Source organism: Macrotis lagotis, chromosome X, assembly GCF_037893015.1.
Source record: "Macrotis lagotis isolate mMagLag1 chromosome X, bilby.v1.9.chrom.fasta, whole genome shotgun sequence".
In the NCBI taxonomy this organism is placed as follows: domain Eukaryota; kingdom Metazoa; phylum Chordata; class Mammalia; order Peramelemorphia; family Peramelidae; genus Macrotis; species Macrotis lagotis.
In genome coordinates, this window is record NC_133666.1 from 1,342,901 (window position 1) to 1,362,171 (window position 19,271).

At 46.5% G+C, this 19,271-nt stretch overlaps 1 protein-coding gene and 1 long non-coding RNA gene across 4 annotated transcripts; one reads left to right on the plus strand and one right to left on the minus strand.

Annotated features, from left to right (window-relative positions):
- Positions 1 to 1,605: 1,605 nt before the first annotated feature.
- Positions 1,606 to 10,542, minus strand: DNASE1L1 (deoxyribonuclease 1 like 1). Of its 3 annotated transcripts, none has more exons than XM_074201118.1 (10): positions 10,475 to 10,542; positions 9,438 to 9,598; positions 8,678 to 8,827; positions 8,303 to 8,391; positions 8,143 to 8,229; positions 7,623 to 7,723; positions 7,320 to 7,432; positions 7,047 to 7,204; positions 6,860 to 6,950; positions 1,607 to 6,625 (listed from the first exon to the last, which is right to left on the minus strand). In XM_074201118.1, the coding sequence occupies exons 3-10, from the start codon at positions 8,816 to 8,818 to the stop codon at positions 6,500 to 6,502; spliced, it is 906 nt and encodes a 301-aa protein (XP_074057219.1). In that variant the 5' UTR covers positions 8,819 to 8,827; positions 9,438 to 9,598; positions 10,475 to 10,542; the 3' UTR covers positions 1,607 to 6,499. The 3 variants fall into 3 exon arrangements, with proteins under 3 accessions (XP_074057221.1, XP_074057219.1, XP_074057220.1); XM_074201119.1 differs by lacking the exon at positions 10,475 to 10,542 and adding an exon at positions 10,124 to 10,261; XM_074201120.1 differs by lacking the exon at positions 9,438 to 9,598 and having other exon boundaries at positions 1,606 to 6,625; positions 10,475 to 10,519.
- A 38-nt stretch (positions 10,543 to 10,580) lies between these two features.
- On the plus strand, positions 10,581 to 18,635 carry LOC141497063 (uncharacterized). The gene is made up of 3 exons (XR_012471226.1): positions 10,581 to 10,669; positions 10,989 to 11,156; positions 16,211 to 18,635. It is a non-coding gene; the product is annotated as an uncharacterized LOC141497063 (long non-coding RNA).
- Positions 18,636 to 19,271: the final 636 nt, after the last annotated feature.

The following is a 19,271-nucleotide window of genomic DNA, read 5'->3' on the forward strand; positions in this document are numbered from 1 at the left end:
TCTCCATCTTCTAATGTCTCTTTCCTGCCCAGGAAACTCTATCTTCTGGCTTCTCTGGTTTTCTTCCAACCTCAGCTAACCCCTCCCCCTTTTCCAGGAAGCTTTTCCTGATCCCCTTGAATGGTAGCACCTTCCTTTGAACATTCTATCCTGTTTATCTTCTTTCTTTACAGGCGTTTGCATGTTGTGACTCCCATTCGTCCACTAGCTCCTTGAAGGAGGGATGGTCTTTTACCTCTCTGTAACCCCAACCCCAATAAGTACAACCCTCAGTTTATTGGTCAACTGCCTTTGGACTGGCTGAATCTCAAATCGGCCACTTGCAAAACAGCTCATGCTCTTTCCCTGGCATCCCCCCCCCCTTCTGAAGTTCCCTGTTTTGGGAAGTGGGTGTCATTGTGTGTATCATAGGAAGTGGGTGTCATTCCTGAACCAGCACCAGCTGCCTCCCTCACCTCTGCAAGTCATGGCAATCAGCAAGTCTGGTTCCACTGGCGTTAGCTGAAAGAAAGGAGAGACTGCTGGCCTAGTCCTCTCGGGGATTTCCTGCCGGTCACTTCTGCAGTGTTCAGGGAATGACTACAAACTCTACTTCCCTCTCTGGGCATTGCTGGAGCCCTTGGCTCCTCAGAGGTCAAAAAGGACTTCAAAGACACATGCCTCATCTTTTTCATATTCTGTTGGATGGAAATGGCAGGAAAGATTATTTGGGGGGATTGTTCAGTTGAGTCAGACATGTCTGACTCTGTATCACCATTTGGGGTTTTCTTGGCAGACACTGGAGGGGCTTTTGCTTCCTTCTGTAGCTCAGGACAAATGGAGACAGAGTGAACTGACTTATCCAAGATCACCCAGCTGGTCAGTATCTGGGTCAGATGGGAACTCAAGCCTGAAGCCCTGCTCACTATGGCACTAGCTCCCTTGTCTGCAATTTACTACACTTATTACATATATACCATTGAAAACGAGGACTGGGCCCTGATAATCATGTTCATTCTTCATTTCCTTTTTTTTTGTAGGTTTTTTTTTTTGCAAGGCAAATGGGGTTAAGTGGCTTGCCCAATGCCACACAGCTAGGTCATTATTAAGTGTCTGAGACTGGATTTGAACCCAGGTACTCCTGACTACAAGGCCGGTGCTTTATCCCCTGCGCCACTTAGCCGCCCCTTCATTTCCTTTTGAAAGAGAAAGTTCTGATAGAACTCTACAACTTTTTTTTTTTTAGATTTTTCAAGGCAATGGGGCTAAGTGGCTTGCCCAAGGCCACACAGCTAGGTAATTAGTGTCTGAGGTCAGATTTGAACCCAGGTACTCCTGACTCCAAGGCCAGTGCTCTATTCACTGCACCACCTAGCTGCCCCTTCTTCCTTTTTTTAAATTTTTATTTAAGGCAGTGGGGTTAAGTGACTTGCCCAAAGTCACACAGCTAGGTAATCATGAAGTGTCTGAGGTCAGATTTGAACTCAGGTCCTCCTGACTCCAGGACTGGCACTCTATCCATCGTGCCACCTAGCTGCCCCGTCGTCCTTCATTTTCTTTTTCTTTTTTTTTTTTTTTTTTTTAGTTTTTTGTAAGGCAAACAGGGTTAATGTGGCTTAAGTCATTTTTATGTCTCCATTATGTATTCTGTACTTTTTTTTTTAGGTTTTTGTAAGGCAAATGGGGTTAAGTGGCTTGCCTAAGGCCACACAGCTAGGTAATTATTAAGTGTCTGAGGCTGGATTTGAACTCAGGTCCTCCTGACTCCAGGGCTGGTGCTCTATCCACTGCATCACTTAGCCGCCCACGTCCTTCATTTTCAAAGAAGACCACAACATCAGGGAGGTGATGCCAGGACAAGTATGTGAATTGCATTGGAGTGAGGGGGGCTGTCACCAGCTTCACTTTCTCCTCCAGAGCCCGGTAGGCCTGGTGGTCAGATAGGAATTAGGTCAACTGGAGACAACCCTGGATATGAGTCAATCAGGATGAAGTGACTTGTCCAAGATCACTCAGCTAGGAAGTGTAAGTGCCCCAGGCCAAATTCAAGCTTGCTTCCTCCTGACTCCAAGGGCAATGCTCTATCCACTGTGCCACCTGGCTGCCCTTCTTGGGCCCTGATATTGAGGATATGCTACCTTCTCCTTCAGTCCTTCTGCCCTGCATCCACGCAAGTCATCCCCACTGGCTTTAGTCCTAATAAAAGGGACAGGAGGCTCCTCCTTTCACATAGTTTGGCCCCTGCTGCCCTCCCCCCACTATGGCATCCTAGGGATTTGTTCTCCCCAAGGGGAGCAGGGCAGAAAGCTCCTGGTATGGGATGGCCATCCCTCCCCACCCCCATACACAAGATGCACAGTAGGAGTTGAACCAATGACTTAAACCCATTCAGTTCATCCCCCAAAGGCCCAGGGCCTTATTGGCTGGAACCAAAACAAAGATCTGGGAGCATGTGCTGTGCCTCCATTGCCCAAGTTTGGATTTAACATTTAAGTATTCTATTTGTCCAATGAGGGAATGCTATCCCCTCCCTGGACCAATAACTTGGTGGGGGCCTCTGCCCCCAACTCCCTACTGCTCTTGTACCTCTAAGAATGACCACTGAGGAAAGCACAGTGTTTTGGAGGTATTGTCACACCTTCTTCCCAGTTCCCCAGCTACTGATAATTCTTCTTAATGGGAGCCTCCCCATGACAAGAGCCCACAATCACCTGCGCTAAACACCTCTTGGGTCCCAGAGCTTCTGGACAAGTTCATGGTGAGCAGCACACCCACTCTTTCAGGCTAGATGTCCCAACCATCCTTAGTACAGGTGAGGGTCCCCCGTGGCCCTGCCTTGCCACCTGGGGCCACCACCCAACAGCCAGATGTTGGCATGGCAAAGTGCTCTAGGATTGCTACTCCCCTGGTCAGCAGCCCACCTCAGGACCACCTCTTTCTCCCCTGTAGCCACTTTCACCTCTCACCTCGGACGTTTCGGGCCTGGGTACTAATCAGTTTCCTGAGCTGAAAAACAGGAGGTCTGGGGCCTGTGTGGCCTCTGACAGCCCTTTCAGCATTCCTCTCAGGCCAGCAGCCATCCTTCAGGACTGGCTGGGCCTCTCACCCATTTGGGCATCAAGGAAAAACTGTCTCACTCTAGCCTTGGGATCCATTGCTCCATTTCTCATGCTTTCATATACACACATATGTTCACATGTATGCACAATGCTCCCATGGACACATCCACACACATTCATAACTGCTACACACTCACCCACATGCACACACCCACACTCATATCCACATTGACAAATGCAGATTCACACACATAACTCAGACATGTAACACTCACATCATTCCCACAATCACTTATTCCTCCACACATGGACACACATTCATGCCTATTCACATGCATCCATACATAGACACACATGCAAACTCATCATCCACACACATGTCCTCATCCATCCTCATCCATCCTCATCCACATTCATATTGACATTAACAAATGCATTCATACGTACATAGGTGCACATAGCAACATTCTTCCCCATCTTCCATCACACACACACATACACACACACACGCACATGCTAAAAAATAACAGGGAAACCATGAGATGCAGGCATCTGCTTTTCCCTTTTTCTTCCACAGACCTTGGTAGAACCTTCTTGGGAGCCATTAGGGTGCCACGACCCCTTGGGATGCTGGGTCCTGGCCAAACCGAGGCTGCAGCCAATCTTCAGCTAGGAATAGCCTGTTTACTGGGGGGTCAGTAGTAGAAGAGGACCATGACTAGCAGTCCCCAGCCCTTTCTCCCCATTCCCACCCCTCCATGCCCGGAGACCCAGACAGAGGAAAGGAAGAAGAGGCCGGGATCCGGCAGCTGTCACAAATCCTAGAAGATGGTGGGAGAGAAGGAAAGAACTCTGTCGCCCAAACTTCCTCTTCTTCCCCCTTTGCTCTGGTCCCTGACCCCTGAAAAGGTCCTGCCATGTGACCCCTGGTAAGGGAAGTGGTTCAGACGTGGTCTGCCATGGATGAAGGCCCGGCTCCCTTCCTGACTCAGCTCCTCTGTAACCTACTGTGGGAGGGCTCGCCAGTCCCTTCCCCCCTCCCCTCCTTGCACCCTTAACTACTAGTATGTGAGCGCCCATCTCCTGGGCATCTAACTTCTGTGGTCCTGATTCTTTCCATGTTATATACCATGCTAGGATGGCAGCTCCTCCAGGGCAAGGGGCTGCTTTTGCCTTATTTGGTAGGCCTAGATCTTAGCACAATGCCCATCAATAAACAATTAAGCACCTCCTATGTGCCAGCTGGGGCAGTTAGGTGGCCTGGAGTCAAGAAGAGCCCCATCATTCTGAGTTTCAATCCGGCCTCAGACACTTCCAAACTGTGGAACCCTGAGCAAGTTACTTTACCCTGCTGGCCTCAGTTTCCTCATCCGTGCAACAAGTTGAAGAAGTAAATTGTAAATCACTCCCATGTCTCTGCCAAGAAAATTCCAAATGGGGTCACAAAGAGTGAGAGCTGACTGAGAAAGACATTCCAGAGACTCTACTAAGAGTTGCGGAGAGAAAAGAAAGGCCAATAGTAGCCCCTTGCCTCAAAGAGCTCACAATCTAATAGGGAGAGCCAGCACAAAAAGAGCCATGGACAAACCAGTTCAACAACAGGAGGAAGGCCCTAAGATTAAAGGCTCCCAAGAAGCCAGGAACAAAGGTGAGGAGGTGAGAAGACAGAGGTCCTGATGTGGGGGACAGAGCCAAAGAAAATGTCCAGGAATGACACATGGAGGTTCTTGCTGGTGGAATGGTCAGCTGGCCAGGATCCCTGGATGAAACAGTACCAATTGGGGAGTAGGGTGAAAGAAGCCTGGGAAGGAGGAGAGGGCTGGGCATGACAATAGTGACTTTCTTAAAAATTTCATTTATTTGGGGCAGCTAGATGGCACAGTGGATAGAGCAGTGGCCCTGGAGTCAGGAGGACCTGAGTTCAAATTCTGCCTCAGACACTTCCTAATGACTTACCTGCGTGACCTTGGGCAAGTCACTTAACCCCATTGCCTTGCCAAAAAGACAAACAAAAAAAAGCGAAAGTAGATAACGGGCTAGCACTCACACTTCCCAACTCCTAGTTATTTAAATCTGATTTTATTTATGTGAGAAGTGTTTTGTAATTGTTTTCAAAAAGTTTCTGAATCTGCCTTGGCAGGTAGACTCCCAGGTATTTTATATTGACTGAAGTGACTTTGAATGGGATTTCTCTTTCTAGCTCTTTCTGCTGCATCTTGCTGGTCATATTTAGAAATGTTGAGGATTTTGAGGGTTTGTTGACACTTTATGAAGTTTACTCCCCAACTCTTAAATCAAGGAATGTTGGCCTAATGGGATAGAATCCCAGCCTCAGAGTCCAAAAGCCACGGTTCATATTCTATCTCAGATACTTCCCACCTGGAGATGAGGTGTCTGATTAGGAGAGGCCTCCAGAAGGATAGGATGGGAGCTGATGGGAGGGAGAAGGAGAGGTGATGCATGGGTAAGAAGAAAAGAGCTCATAGCTGGGGAGCGATTAAAGACTAGGAGGGGGACGATTGTTAAAGGTGAGGGGCAATCTGCTGGAAAATCTAGGAGAAGATGGAGACAGAATGGAAGAAGATGGAGGAAGATGGTATGGAGGGGTTTTGCAATGTTGAAGAGGGAAGAAGAGAGATCATGGCCAATGGTAGCCTTGTAGCAGAGGCCTGAGGAGGGAAGAGACTGTCATTGCCCCAGAAGGCAGTAGTGGAGAGGGAGGGAAGAATAAACTGATTGCGTGGCAAGGGCCGAGGTAAGATTCACCAACCCCCAGCTGGTAGGGACCCACGACCCTCCAGCAGGAGGAAGCCAGGACTGGAGTCTGGCCAGGCCCCAATCTCTGGCTCCTACTGAACAGGGACAAAGGAATTGAGGTCAGCGCCGCCCTGATGAGCCTGTTTATTTAGTCCCAATGACTTCAGACATGCAGCATCCTCAAGAGCTCCCTCCTTGTGCCTTACCCAAAGCTTTCAGCTACCCACAGGATGTGGGAGGCCCCCATCCAATTCCCAGTAGAAAAGCTGAGGCCAGGAGGGGTGGGCAATTCTCAGAGCAGGTGCCTCTACTCCCAAAGGAAGAGATCTAGGAGGGTGAGATGTGATTGGATCCTATGCTTTTCACCAACTCATGGAGGTGTAAGCCAGACCCGCATGCCATCATCATGGTCTCTTGGATGAGATGATGACCCAAAAGGTCAGGATAGGAAAGGGGCCTTGTCCCAGAGCCACCTCCTTCCTTGACCTCCAAGTCACAGGAGCAGACCTGAAGAAATATATTGGGGGAATGGCGAAGGGCACAAGGGAGGTGAGAAGAAGGGCAACAAGGATCTGGGACCTGGTTCTGATGGAGTCAAGGAAAAAGGCACTTTGGATTCCAGCTAGTGGGGCTCTGGAGAAGGGACTGGAGGAGGGACAGAGGGCCCTAAGGGGAAGAAGGCGGTCTTTCAAAGGACCACATTTTCATGTGATGTCCAGCCCAGTGAGCAGCAGCAACAGCAGCATCGCAATGGGGATGTAGGCCAAGGGCCAACCCGGAGCCCTATTCAGCTCTATCTCCACAGGGTAGTGGTCACTGATGTTCAGAGCCTGTGGACAGGGAAGTGATTTGGAGGTCATGCCCCATTCTGACTGAAAAGCTAGATGGCAGTAAGGATTTCTGGACCTAGTCTTGAGCGGGTCTCTGGTGCCCATTGTCAGCAGGCTCCCTATGTCCTCCCTTCACAACCATCCCTGCCTGAAGTCACTGCCCCATGATCCCCCTCAAAGCCTCCTGTCTCTTTTCTCCAATCCTATTTTCCCCAGTTTGGCCCTGACTCCTACCTTGGCCTCAGGCAACTGGAAGCATTCAGGGAATTTGAAGACACCAGCTCTTTTCACCAGACCTTGGCAACGTTCTCCATGAACCACGATTCTGGTGGGAGAGAGTGTAAGCGGGGACTGACAGTTGCCCCAGTGCTAAACCCTGACTGGTCTCCCCCAGCGACCTGATCCAGGCATAAGGACTGACCGGTCATAGGCGCAGTGTGTGCTATCCCTCACGGTGGTGTCCTCACCATCACGGATCTTCCAGTCGAAACCTGGCTTGGTCCTTAGCAGCAGCTCCAGTTGACGCTTTTTGGACAGTGACGAGCAGTCTGCGTTGAAGTCCCCGAGTAGTATCATGTCCTGGGGGCAGGAGGAGAGCTGGGGTCAGGCCTGAGGATCCCATCCTAATACTTTTCCCAAATTTGCCCACTGAACCCCTCCTCCATCCCCTCCCAGACTGCCAAGTCGCCACCACCTCACTCTGCCAGTGCTGGGAGACATTGAGGAAGACCACATACAGAGCATCCAGCTCAGTCGCCACATCCTTGGGGGTAGTGTGCAATGGCACCAGGGCCAGCTTGGGAAGCACTAGAGAGATGAGGAAGGCAAAGTGAGGACCATCCATCCTCAAATCCTCCCTTTTGTCCCTCTCATCTTTGGGTTCCCTCATTCACTGTCTCTTAGCTGGCATTCCACATCGACTTTCCCAAACCACTCCAGCCTCTTTCGGGTGTCCCTTTGACATCACCCATGGCCTACAGCCAGGCTCAACTCCTACCTTTGCTAGGCAAGCTGAATTGGGCCACAAATGGTTCTCGGGCAAACTCATCTTTCTCATCATTGTACATGTAGGAATCGAGGACCTTGGTCTTTTTTGATCTGTAAGGGACAGAGGATGGCAAAAGTGAGGAAAGTATAATTGAGGACTACCCAGAAGACACAGCTTCCCTTTCTGATGGAGTCTGCCTGAATGTGCTCTGAACCCTAGAGGGCTCCTCTTTGGAAGGTGCAGACCTCCACCGTTTGGCAGAAAAACAAGAGCCGGAAAGAATCTGCACTTTGGAGAGCAATGGGTGATCACTGACATCATGGACAGGGGCTTAGCAAGCAGCCTCACTCACTAAGGAGCAACCAAGACTCACAGCTTGGCATGTCCAAGGGTCTTGGTCTCCTTCCATCCCAAGGTGAACTCCTAAAGTTCTTCTAGTCATAGGCTTTGTGTCAGAAGAAAGGATAACTCAATTTGTTTGATCTAAGAAGGCCTCCTGGGAACATGAGGACCCAGATGTTGCACTCACCGGTATATGTAAACGTATTTCTCCATGTAGGTGCTGCGTCCCAGCAGAGGACTGCACAGGGATTCATAGGGGCCTGAGTCATCAAACCTGGTGAGGAAGGGCAGGCTCTAAGTTGCCTGTCCCCAAAGGTTCCCAAACCCCTTCCCTGCTGCCTCCATACCTGTTGAGGTCTCTGAGCAGCAAAGGAATGGCATCACCTGAGGTGTCCACCACCTCCTGCAACACTGTGATATCACACCGAGCCAAGATCTGTTGGGGACAGCAATGGTCACTGCCTGTTGGCATCGAGGAGGCCACACCATCCTCGGCCTTCACTGCAATTCAAAACTGGGACAGTTATGAGTCACCTTCACCCAGGGTCCCAGATTCTGGCCATACCTGCATAGCATGTCAGAAAGGAATGGGATCTTAGGAAATAGCCCATCGCTTGACAGGGGGAGAAACTAAGGCTAGAGAAATTAGGGGTGAAGTGTGACTAGAAGTGAGGTGACCTGAGAGTCACCTGACTGGGCTCAGCCACTTTTGTGGTGCTCACCCTAACCAGAATGTCCATGATGTGGACCTTGGCCACTTTGGCAACGGTCAGCCGCTGGGCATTGAAGGCACAGATTCGGAAGGCACCAGTCACCCCTGCCAGGAGCAGGAGAAAGAGCATCATGGGGGTCAGGCTGGGCATGGCTGCTTCCTGAAGAGGGAAGAGACAGGCATGAGCACCTATGGAACAGAGTCCAGATGATTCCCAAATGACTCCAACCCAGTAGTCCACTTTGGAAAAAGCACCCCAGCATCTTCAGAGCAATGGACATCAGAGGCAATATTGTTTTTTTGTTTGTTTGTTTGTTTAGGTTTTTGCAAGGCAAATGGGGTTAAGTGGCTTGCCCAAGGCCACACAGCTAGGTCATTATTAAGTGTCTGAGCCCGGATTTGAACCCAGGTACTCCTGACTCCAGGGCTGGTGCTCTATCCACTGTGCCACCTAGCCGCCCTGGCAATATTGTTCAAGGAGAAAAAATGTCAGGCCCTGGGAGAGTCACAGATGGGACAGCAACACTGTCACTGGCAGGTTGGGCAAGTCTCAATGACTGGCATGGGGGGAGGGGGGAGGGGTCAAGGTGGATGGCCAACCTAGGAATCCTGGCTCATCTTGAGCTTTCAACTTTCTTCCTGGGGCACAGTGGGTCTAAGGTCAGATTTGGAGGCAGGAAGATTTGGGTGCCAATAAGCTAGGTCATCCTCAGCTCTTAACTAGTCTGGGTCTCAATTTCAGCATCTGTAAAATTATCTATGGTACCTACCTCACTGGATTGTTGTAGGGCTGTAGCAAGTTAGTCAGTGGCTAGAGCACAGTGGCTAGAGCACAGGCCCTGGAGTCAGGAGGACCTGAGTTCAAATGCCGCCTCAGACACTTAAGAATTGCCGAGCTGTGTAGCCTTGGGCAAGTCACTTACTCCATTGCCTTAATAAAAAAAAAAGTTATTCAGAGAGGTGTTTAGTAAACTAAAAAGGATCTGGACTGGATCTCTGCAGAAGAAACACCTATACTAAACATTAGCTTTAAATCAGGGGTGGCTAGGTGGCGCAGTGGATAGAGCGCCGGCTCTGGAGTTAGGAGTCCCTGAATTCAAATCCGGGCTCAGACACTTAATAATGACCTAGCTGTGTGGCCTTGGGCAAGCCACTGAAGCCCACTGACTTGCCAAAGACAATATGGATGAGTAATGTTATTACTATTATTATTGCCTGACTCAGCATGTCTTTCTCTCTGTCTCTCTCCTGCTCTCTGTCTCTGGATCTCTCTCTTGAGGAGTCTGAGGGGAGTTTGGGGGCACCCCCCCCCCCGCAGCCCCAAGTGGCATTCTCTCCATTTCCATCCATTTCCACAGGGTCAGAGGGACTGGATTAGGGTGGGGAGGAACCTCCCTCCCATTAGAGACCAAGAAGAGGTTAGCTGGCCGGCCCAGGATCACGGAGCCAAACTCACACCCAGACCTTTGGACCTCAAGGATGGCCGTGGAGTCATGTGGCCGATAAGGGGTCCAGAGAGCCATCTGAGGAGGGACTCGGGGCGCGGCTGCCGCCTGCCCACCCTCTTCCTCGGCCGGCCCGCTGGCCCAGCTGTGCCCCTGCAGGTTCTCGTGTTCCCCAAGATAAGAATAGCCCAAGCAGAGAGGCCTGCTGGCCCTGGGGGGAGGGGAGCTGGCCCTTCCGGGGCCTTTGGGCCCGGGAAGGCCGCGACACGAGCGGGGGAGGGGACCCTATGGAGGGGGCAGCGGGCGGCGGGCACCAGCCCCCCACCGCCCACCTGGCCTCCCTGCCCGCCGGCCTGCCCTACCTGGGGCGCCGCTGTCAGCCGCGTCTGGCCGCTCCGCTCCCTTCCCGGCACCCCACCCCACTGGGCGGGGAGAGGAAGGGACCAAGCTTCAGCCAGGCCCCACCCACTGCCCAGGCACCGGGCCCCAAGCCCGTGGAGGCCGGGGGGTGGGGGGAGGACCCCAGAGCCACCGTGGGAAAGCCTAGGAGTGACGGGGTGGGTGACAGGGGGAGCGACCCGACAGTCCCGTGGGAAGGCAGAGCCCCTGCCGGCCCTTGAATGCTATGGGAGGAAGGGGCCACCCACAGCCACGTCTGGGGGGGGGGGTCCAGGCCTGCCCCCACTGTCTAATCCATGTGCTTCTTGGCTGACCCCCCCCAGAGACAAGGAGCCCCGATCCAAAGCTGGGGCTGGGAGTAGGGGGAGGCTGCACCCAGATTCCTGGAAGGCTGGGCCTAGAAGAAGGGGATCCCCCCAGTCAGAGGCTTGGGTGCAGTCAAGGAAGCAGAAGTAGATGCTTGTTTCTTTTTTCTAGAACTCCCTAGGCCTTCTCCAAAAGCAGCAAATGAGGACAATTTGGGCTCTAGCTTCTCGGCTCCCGGGAAAGCAGCCACCCTGCTGGCAAGTCCCAGCTGACAGACTGAAGGCCTGCTTTCTGATTGATTTTTCCCAGGACAGCTGCAGATCTTTCAACATTCATTTGGTAAGATGAGCTCCCTCCCACCCTTCCCCTTGCCCAAGAGAGCAAGCCATCTGACACAGGCCACACGTCCAGCAGCATGGGGCACTGACTTTCAGGGTGAGAAAAAAGCAGCAACTCCAAAGAAAGAGAAAACAAATTTTAAACAGTGAGACTAGTATGCTCGCCATCTGCATTCAGACTCCATACATTTTTCTCTGCATGGGGATGGCAGTTTCCATCACAAGTCTTTTGGAATTGTCTGATCACTAAGTCAACCCTAGCCAATCCTCTCACAAGGTTGCTGTTAATATGGACAGTGTCCTCCTGGTTCTACTCACTTCCCTCAGCATCCCTTTAACACACATGTTTTCAGGCTTTTCCCAAGTCCTGCCACTCATCATTTACAGAACAACAGTCCTCTCCCACATTCACATACAGTAACTTGGCCAGCCATTCCCCAACAGAAGCGCACTCTCTCAACTTCCAATTCTTCACCACCACAAAAAGCCTTGCTACAAATATTTTTGTACACATAGGTCTTTCCCCCTTTTTATGCTCTCTTTGGGATACACACCTAGGAGAGCATTGTTGGCTCAAAGGCTATGTATAGTTTTATTGCCCTTTTGGACATAATTCCAAATGGCTCTCCAGAATAACCATTCACTTATTATAACCAATTATAACCAATTATAACTGATCAGTTCACAACGCCAGCAACAATTCATTAATATCCCAATTTTCCCATATCTTCAACAAGTCCTATTAGCCAATCACATAGGTCATCTCAGAGAAGTTTTACTTTGCATTTTTCTAATGAATAGTGATTCAGAGCATTTTTCATTTAACTACACATATCCTTGGTTTCTTCATCTGAAAACTGTCTGTTCATATCCTTTAATTATTATCAGTTGGAGAATGACTTGTATTCTTATCAGTCTGATGGTCTACATCAGCAACTACATTGTCCTGTTTATGGACAATGTTAAGATCTTTCTTCTGTTATTCTTTTTTGTATTCTGTTAAGTCCCTACCATTTTTGTCTTTTAACATACCCATTTTTGCAGGAAAATTTGCCTCTCCATAGCTCAAATGTTCTTGGAGACCTTTTGTCTTCTCATTTCCTTATTTTCTTCTATTATTTTTTGCATTACTTTTTTTTTTAGGTTTTTGCAAGGCAAATGGGGTTAAAGTGGTTTGCCCAAGGCCACACAGCTAGGTAATTAGTAAGTGTCTGAGATCGGATTTGAACCCAGGTACTCCTGACTCCAAAGCTGGTGCTTTATCCACTACACCACCTAGCCGCCCCTTGTATTACTTTGAAAAGAAAATCTTTCCTCGCTATTCTTTGGAATTCTGCATTCAGTTCAGCATTTCTTTCCCTTCCTCCTTTCCCCTTCTTTCCTTCTTTCTTCAGCTACTTGTCATCTGACACTCATTTTGCTTTCTTGTTCTTTTTCTTTGAATTTTTTGTTATTGCTCTTTCCTACACGATATTGTTCATTCCTGTCCATAGTTCTTCAGGCACTCTATCATCTACCACATCTAATCCCTTACATCTATCTATTCATCACCTCCATATTCATAATGGATATTAATTGAAATCACACCTATGTGATCTATATAGAGTTTTTCCTACTTTCTTCAATTTAAGTCTGAATTTGGCAATAAACTCATGATCTGGGAGCCATAGTCACCTCAGAGATCATTTGGTCATTTGGTCAGTACTGTTTCTCTCACTATTGATGAAGGCTACTCCATTTCTACTTTTTCATTTTTTTTTTTTTATGAAGCACCCATTAAACAATGGAAACACAAATACAAGCAGAAAGAGAGTCCCTGCCCCCAAGGAGTTTAAATTCTAGTGGAAGAAGCCAAAAAGGGGGTGGAACTCTGGAGTGCCACCAGGAGATGAATGAGACATGGTGGGCCTGGATGCCTTCTTTCAATAGGAATTCTGAGAGGAGCCATCCAGAGGGAAGCAGAAGGTACTTACAATGTTTGAATTCTAGGACTGGAGTGAGGCTTCAAGATGAAACTTCCAACGCAGAAGGAAGGTGGCAGTGTAGGCATGAATGACAGACAATGCAAATTTGGGAAATAGAGTGCCATGTATGTGAATAATCAAGATGGTTTTTGTTCGACTACATGATGCAATTAGGGGAGTGATGTATGATGAGGTTGGAAAGATAGATTTCAGTTAGGTTGCTAAAGGCTTTAAAAACCAAGTGGAGGTGTTTGCATCCTAGGGTAGATAGGGACCCCTTGGAGGTTTGTTTTTTAATTAATTTCTTTTCAATCAATAAGAAAAAATGATTTTTTCCTCTTTCCTACTTCTCTTTATCTCCTCTCCTCATCATTTAATAAAGCCAGAGAAATAAAACTCTTGCTGGAAACATGAATAGTCAAGCAAAATAAATTCTCAAATTGACCACATCCAAAAAAATTACATGTCTTAATCTGTGCTCTGACTCTTAATCACCTCTCTACCTAGGACTCCAAGTCAAACACCTCTCTATCCAAATGAGTCCTTTCTTTCCTTTGGGATTTGTAGTTCCCTCTTGAGATTTATTCTCCGAGTTTGTTTTGTTTAAAATTAGTCCTTCCCTTAATTTATTCTTCCAATTATTTCTCCTCTCCCTTTTCCTCTTTGCCTCCTGTTTCCTGTTGAGTGAAATGTATTTTTGTAGCCAACTGTGTATTCTTCCAAGTTCAGATGAAAGTGAAACTCTTGGATCACCCATTTTCCAACCCCTTCCTCCTTCTTTGTATAGATTTCAACTGGTACACTCCAAATGTGTGAAAAATTTTTCTTTTTTCTTTTCCCCTTAATGTATTCCCCTTTCCTTCCCTTCTATTTAGAACATCAAAATACAATAAAACCATTTCCAGACCTTTGGTCGAATTAGATTTCCTCTATGATCCCAGAGGAGTTCTGAGGGGATACATATCATCTCTTCATAATAGATAATAATAAAGTGTAAATAAAGTCTTTATTTCCTTATAATTGTTCACTCATGTTTTTTTTTTTTTTTAATTTAGGCAATGGTGTTAAGTGGCTTGCCCAAGACCACACAGCTAGGTAATTATGAAGTGTGTCTGAGGTCAGATTTTAACTCAGGTCCTCCTGACTCCAGGGTCAGTACTCTATCTACTGCCCCACCTAGCTGCCCCTTTCATGTTTATTTTTGAATGTTTCTCTGTACTCCTGTGTTTGAATTTCAAAGTTTCTATGTAGCCTTGGTGTTTTCATTAGGAATGTTCACAAGCCCTCTATTTCATTAAAGATACATTTCTGTCTTCTGTAGGATTGTACTCAATTTTGCCAGGAATTATTTGTGGCTATAACTCAAGCTCTTATGTTGCTGTTCAAGACACACAAAAAAGAAAAAGAAACAGTGTATTGAAAGTTCTCTACTTTGTAGTTTTTTGCTGTTAGATTTGGGGAGTTAAAGTTTGGGAGTTGTGGCTCCTTGTAATTGAATACTTTCTTTCTGACAGTTTGCAGTATTTTTTTTTAACCTGGAAGCTCTGTATTTGGACTAAATTTTTCCTTAGAGTTTTCATTTGGGGTTTTCTTTCAGAAGCTAATTGGTGGGTTGTTTCTATTTCCACTTTGTCTCTGGTTCTAAGAGATATGGGCAGTTTTGTGATTTCTTGAAATAGATTATCTCAATGGGATTAAGTGACTTGCCCAAGGTCACACAATTGAGGCTGGATTTGAATTCGGGTCTTCCTGACTGCAGGGCCAGTGCTCACTGTGCCACCTAGCTGCCCCGAGTACAATGATTCTTAATTTATTACTTCTTGATATGTTTTCTCATGTCTTTCGGGAATTGTAGCAGAATTTATGTCCCAAGTTTTATATTTCTTTGATATTTTGGAGTCATTTTCTTTTTCATATCTTGAGCATCTCTGTCAACATAATAGCTCTTTATGGGGGCATCTAGATGGTATAGTGGATAGAGCACTGACTCTGGAGTCAGGAGGACCTGAGTTCAAATCCAGCCTCCAACACAGAATCATTACCTATCTGTGTGACCTTGGGTAAGTCACTTAACCCCATTGCCTTGCCAAAAAAGAAAAAAATAGTAGCTCTTTATGGTAGGATTCCTTTTTTGTTTGCTCATTCTTCAAGTTTCTTTCCTGACTCTGGACCTTCTATCAGGGCCAGGCTCTGAGTCCTTCTGGAGGGAATGTCCTGTTGTTGCTCTCTTGGGGAATTAAGTGTTGTGTTATTCTAACATTTCAGGGATATGTCAGACTAGAGTCCTACAAGATTTTAGGTCATCTTATTCTTCCTCTGTCCTTCCATTTTTTTTTTTTAGATTTTTCAAGGCAATGGGATTAAGTGGCTCGCCCAAGGCCACACGGCTAGATAATTACTAGGTGTCTGAGGTCCGATTTGAACCCAGGTACTCCTGACTCCAAGGCTGGTGCTCTATCCACTGTGCCACCTAGCCACCCCTGTCCTTCCATTTTTAGAAGAATTAAAGGGCTTCACTTTTATCCTTGATAAAATGAGAGTTGAACCAAGGATATATTCTCAAGTAGTATCCAAGGTAGAATTTGAAGTCTTGCCCTCTGATTCCTAGGACTATGCTTTCTTGTATGTACCCTGTTGTTTTCCTCCCTCTCTCTTTCTCTTCCCTCTTTTCTCCCTCCCTCCTTCCTTCCTTTCCTTCCTTTCTTTTTCCTTCCTTCCCTCCCTCCCTCCATCCCTCCCTCTATCTCTTCCCTTCCTTCCTTCCTTCCCTCTTTATCTTCCTTCCTTCCTTCCTTCCTTCCTTCCTTCCTTCCTTCCTTCCTTCCTTCTCCCATTCCATTTCTTGCTTTCAATAGTATATGTAGTGATCACTTGATTTAAATTCATCATTCCTGCTAATTTAAATTTATTGACACCCAAGATGTTGATGTTTAATCTTTCTACCTCCTATCCAGCTTATCTTGGTTCATAGGTCTTACATTCCAGGTTCCTGTGTGATACCCTAGACGCATCCACAGCTGAACTTCCTTTCTGCTTTGGCCCATCTGCTTCATTAGTACTGGAACTATTTGTTGTTCTCTACTCTTCCCAGGTAGCTAATGGACCTCTGGCCTGAGGGGCTCATCTTCTGGTGTCATCTCTTTTATCATTACAATATTGTCCATGGGTTTCCTTGGCAGAGACACTTTCCACCATGACCTGTCTAACTTGAGTAATCCTGCAAGACAGCTCATAGTTTCATTGAATATGACAAGACAATGATCTGAATGCATCAAGGTCAGAGACTGAGCTCTATACCCAAGCCTAAACATGGCCCATGCATGAACCCCAATCCAGACCACAGACTGAGCCCCAGACCCAAATCTTCACTGTAGCCTGAACATGGCTCCTGCCTCTGACCCAACCCAGACTACTGACTTTCCCCCAAACACAAGACTGACCCCCAAACTCAGGCATTCCTTGGACTGGCCTACAACTGGCCTCTGCCTGAGGCCTCCATCCAGACCATGGACTAAGCCCCAAACTCAGGCTGCAGACTGAACCACAACCTGGACCACAAACTTTGGCTCAGTTCCAGACCCCACACTGAGTCCCAAACTCAGGCTACGGAATGAGGACTAATCCTATCTCCAAACATAAATCCCATTCCCCACAATGAACTCTAATGCCATCTTAGACCCCCCCAACACACACCTGCAACTAAGCTTAGCCTGAGTCCTAGTCTCCAAATGAGGCACATACATGGCACTCAATACAAACCTAATCCTGGAGCCAGACCTAGAAGCTCTCCTGAACACTGAACCTTAAAACTACGCCGAACCATAAAACTGTCCTCAGATTCGGAGCAAGTTCTAACCTCAGATTGTTCTGGGCCACCTGGTCACCAAGTCATCCAGCACTTTGGCTCAGTCTAAGCCCAGAGTTAGCATTATTCTCTCATCCAAATATGATTCCTTTCTCTAAACCTATTGAAAGTGAGTTCTAGCCCTTAACCTCTAATCCTAAATTGGAACTCAAATTGAATCGTAACCACAAACCCTTAGAGAGAACTGAAAGTAATTTCAAATTAAACCTAAACCTAAGGCCTAAACCTGATCACAAACTAAAACTAAGCCCCATACTGAACTCTAACGGGACCTCAGACAGAATCTTAAATTTAGCCCCAGAATGATACCTCTCTTTGACCACAAATAGCATCAAACCTAACCCATATCCTGGCCCTAGAGTGAGCCCTGACCCTTGGCAACAAATCAGGACCTACAATGAGCCCTGACCCTAGCATCAGCCTCAAGGCGATAAACAGAAGCAAGAAGAAGTCATTGATTTAGCCCCAGCTCTGTGTCAGACCCTGTGCTGAGACAGAAAGATCAAAACAGGGACATCTCTGCTCTCCAGGAGCTTGGCTTTAACTCAGAAATACAACTGGTGCCTAACAGATTCACAGAAGAAAGAAAATTGAGACCAGAAGGGGCAAGAGGGGACAGGAAGTAGCAAGAAAAGCTTCTCAGGCTTGCCAACAGACAAATATTCTGAATGATTGAAAACTGTGTAGCAGACCTATGGAAGCACTCATTCAGAGAATGGTCATTATTAATAATAATATTGATATAAAGATCCACTGAAGAAATAACTCTTTAAAAAGTAGAATTGGCCAAATGAAAACAGATGTATGAAAGTTAATCAAAGAAAATAATCTCTTAAAAATTGGAATTGGACGAATGGAAGCTAATGACTCTATGAGACATCAAAAATCAATCACACTCAATCAAAAGAAAGAAAAAATAGTTGAAAATGTAAAAATACACCATTGGAAAAACAACTGACCTAGAAAATAGATCCAGGAGAGATTACTGGACTAGGTGAAAGTCATAATAAAAAAAAACAGCCTGGACAGCATCTTTCAAGAAATTATCAAGAAAAATTGTCCTGATACCCTAGAATCAGAAGATAAAATAGTAATTGAAAGAATCGACTGATCATCCCCTGAAAGAGATCCCCCAAAATGAAAACTAAGGACTATTAATAGCCAATTCCAGAACTCTCAGGTCAAGGAGAAAACAGTACAAGAAGCCAGAAAGAAATAATTCAAATATAGAGGAGCTACAGTCAAAATTATTCAGGATTTAGCAACTTCCACATTGAAGGACTTCAGGACTTGGAATTTGACATTTTGGATGGCAGAAGAGCCTGCCTGTATGATTACCAAGAATCACCTATTCAGCAAAACTGAAAATGGGGGGGGGGGAAATGAACAGCCAATGAAATAGAGGATTTTCAAACATTCCTGATGAAAAGACCAGAGTTAAATAGAAATTTTGATTTTCTTTTTCTTTTTTTATAAAAGAAAGATTTTATTTATTTTGAATTTTACAATTTCCCCCTTAATCTTGCTTCCCCCCACCACCACAGAAGGCAGTTTGTTAGACTTCTGCATTGTTTCCATGGTATACACTGATCTAAGTTGAATGTGGTAAAAGAGAAATCATACCCTTAAGGAAGAAAAATAAAGTATAAGAGATAGCAAAATTACATAATAATATAATGGCTATTTTTTTTAATTAAAGGTAATAGTCTTTGGTCTTTGTTCAAACTCCACAATTCTTGCTCTGGATACAGATGGTATTCTCCATCGCAGATAGCTCAAAAGTGTCCCTGATTGTTGCACTGATGGAATGAGCGAGTCCATCAAGGTTGATCATCACCCCCATGTTGCTGTGAGGATGTACAGTGTTTTTCTGGTTCTACTCATCTCACTCAGCATCAGTTCATGCAAATCCCTCCAGGCTTCCTTGAATTCCCATCCTTCCTGGTTTCTAATAGAACAATAGTATTCCATGACATACATATACCACAGTTTGCTAAGCCATTCCCCAGTTGAAGGACATTCACTTAGTTTCTCATTCTTTGCTGCCACAAACAGAGCTGCTATGAATATTTTTGTACAAGTGATGTTTTTACCCTTAAATATTTTGATTTTCAAACATAAGAATAAGGAGAAGCACAAAAAGGTAATCAGGTAGGAGAAAACATTATGTTCTTCAATATGGTTGAACTGTTTTTAACCCTACATGGGAAGATGAGATTGTAACTGTTCAGAATTATAGCTCTATTAGGACAGTTAGGAGCAAATCTAGACAGAGGGTGTGGATATT

Coding starts and splice junctions, on each gene's coding strand:
- DNASE1L1 (XM_074201120.1), bottom strand. CDS start 8,818: ATGCCCAGCCTGACCCCCATGATGCTCTTTCTCCTGCTCCTGGCAGGG. Junction 8,230..8,302: donor CTGCTCAGAGACCTCAACAG/GTATGGAGGCAG, acceptor CTTCCTCACCAG/GTTTGATGACTCAGGCCCCT. Junction 7,724..8,142: donor AAATACGTTTACATATACCG/GTGAGTGCAACA, acceptor TGTCCCTTACAG/ATCAAAAAAGACCAAGGTCC.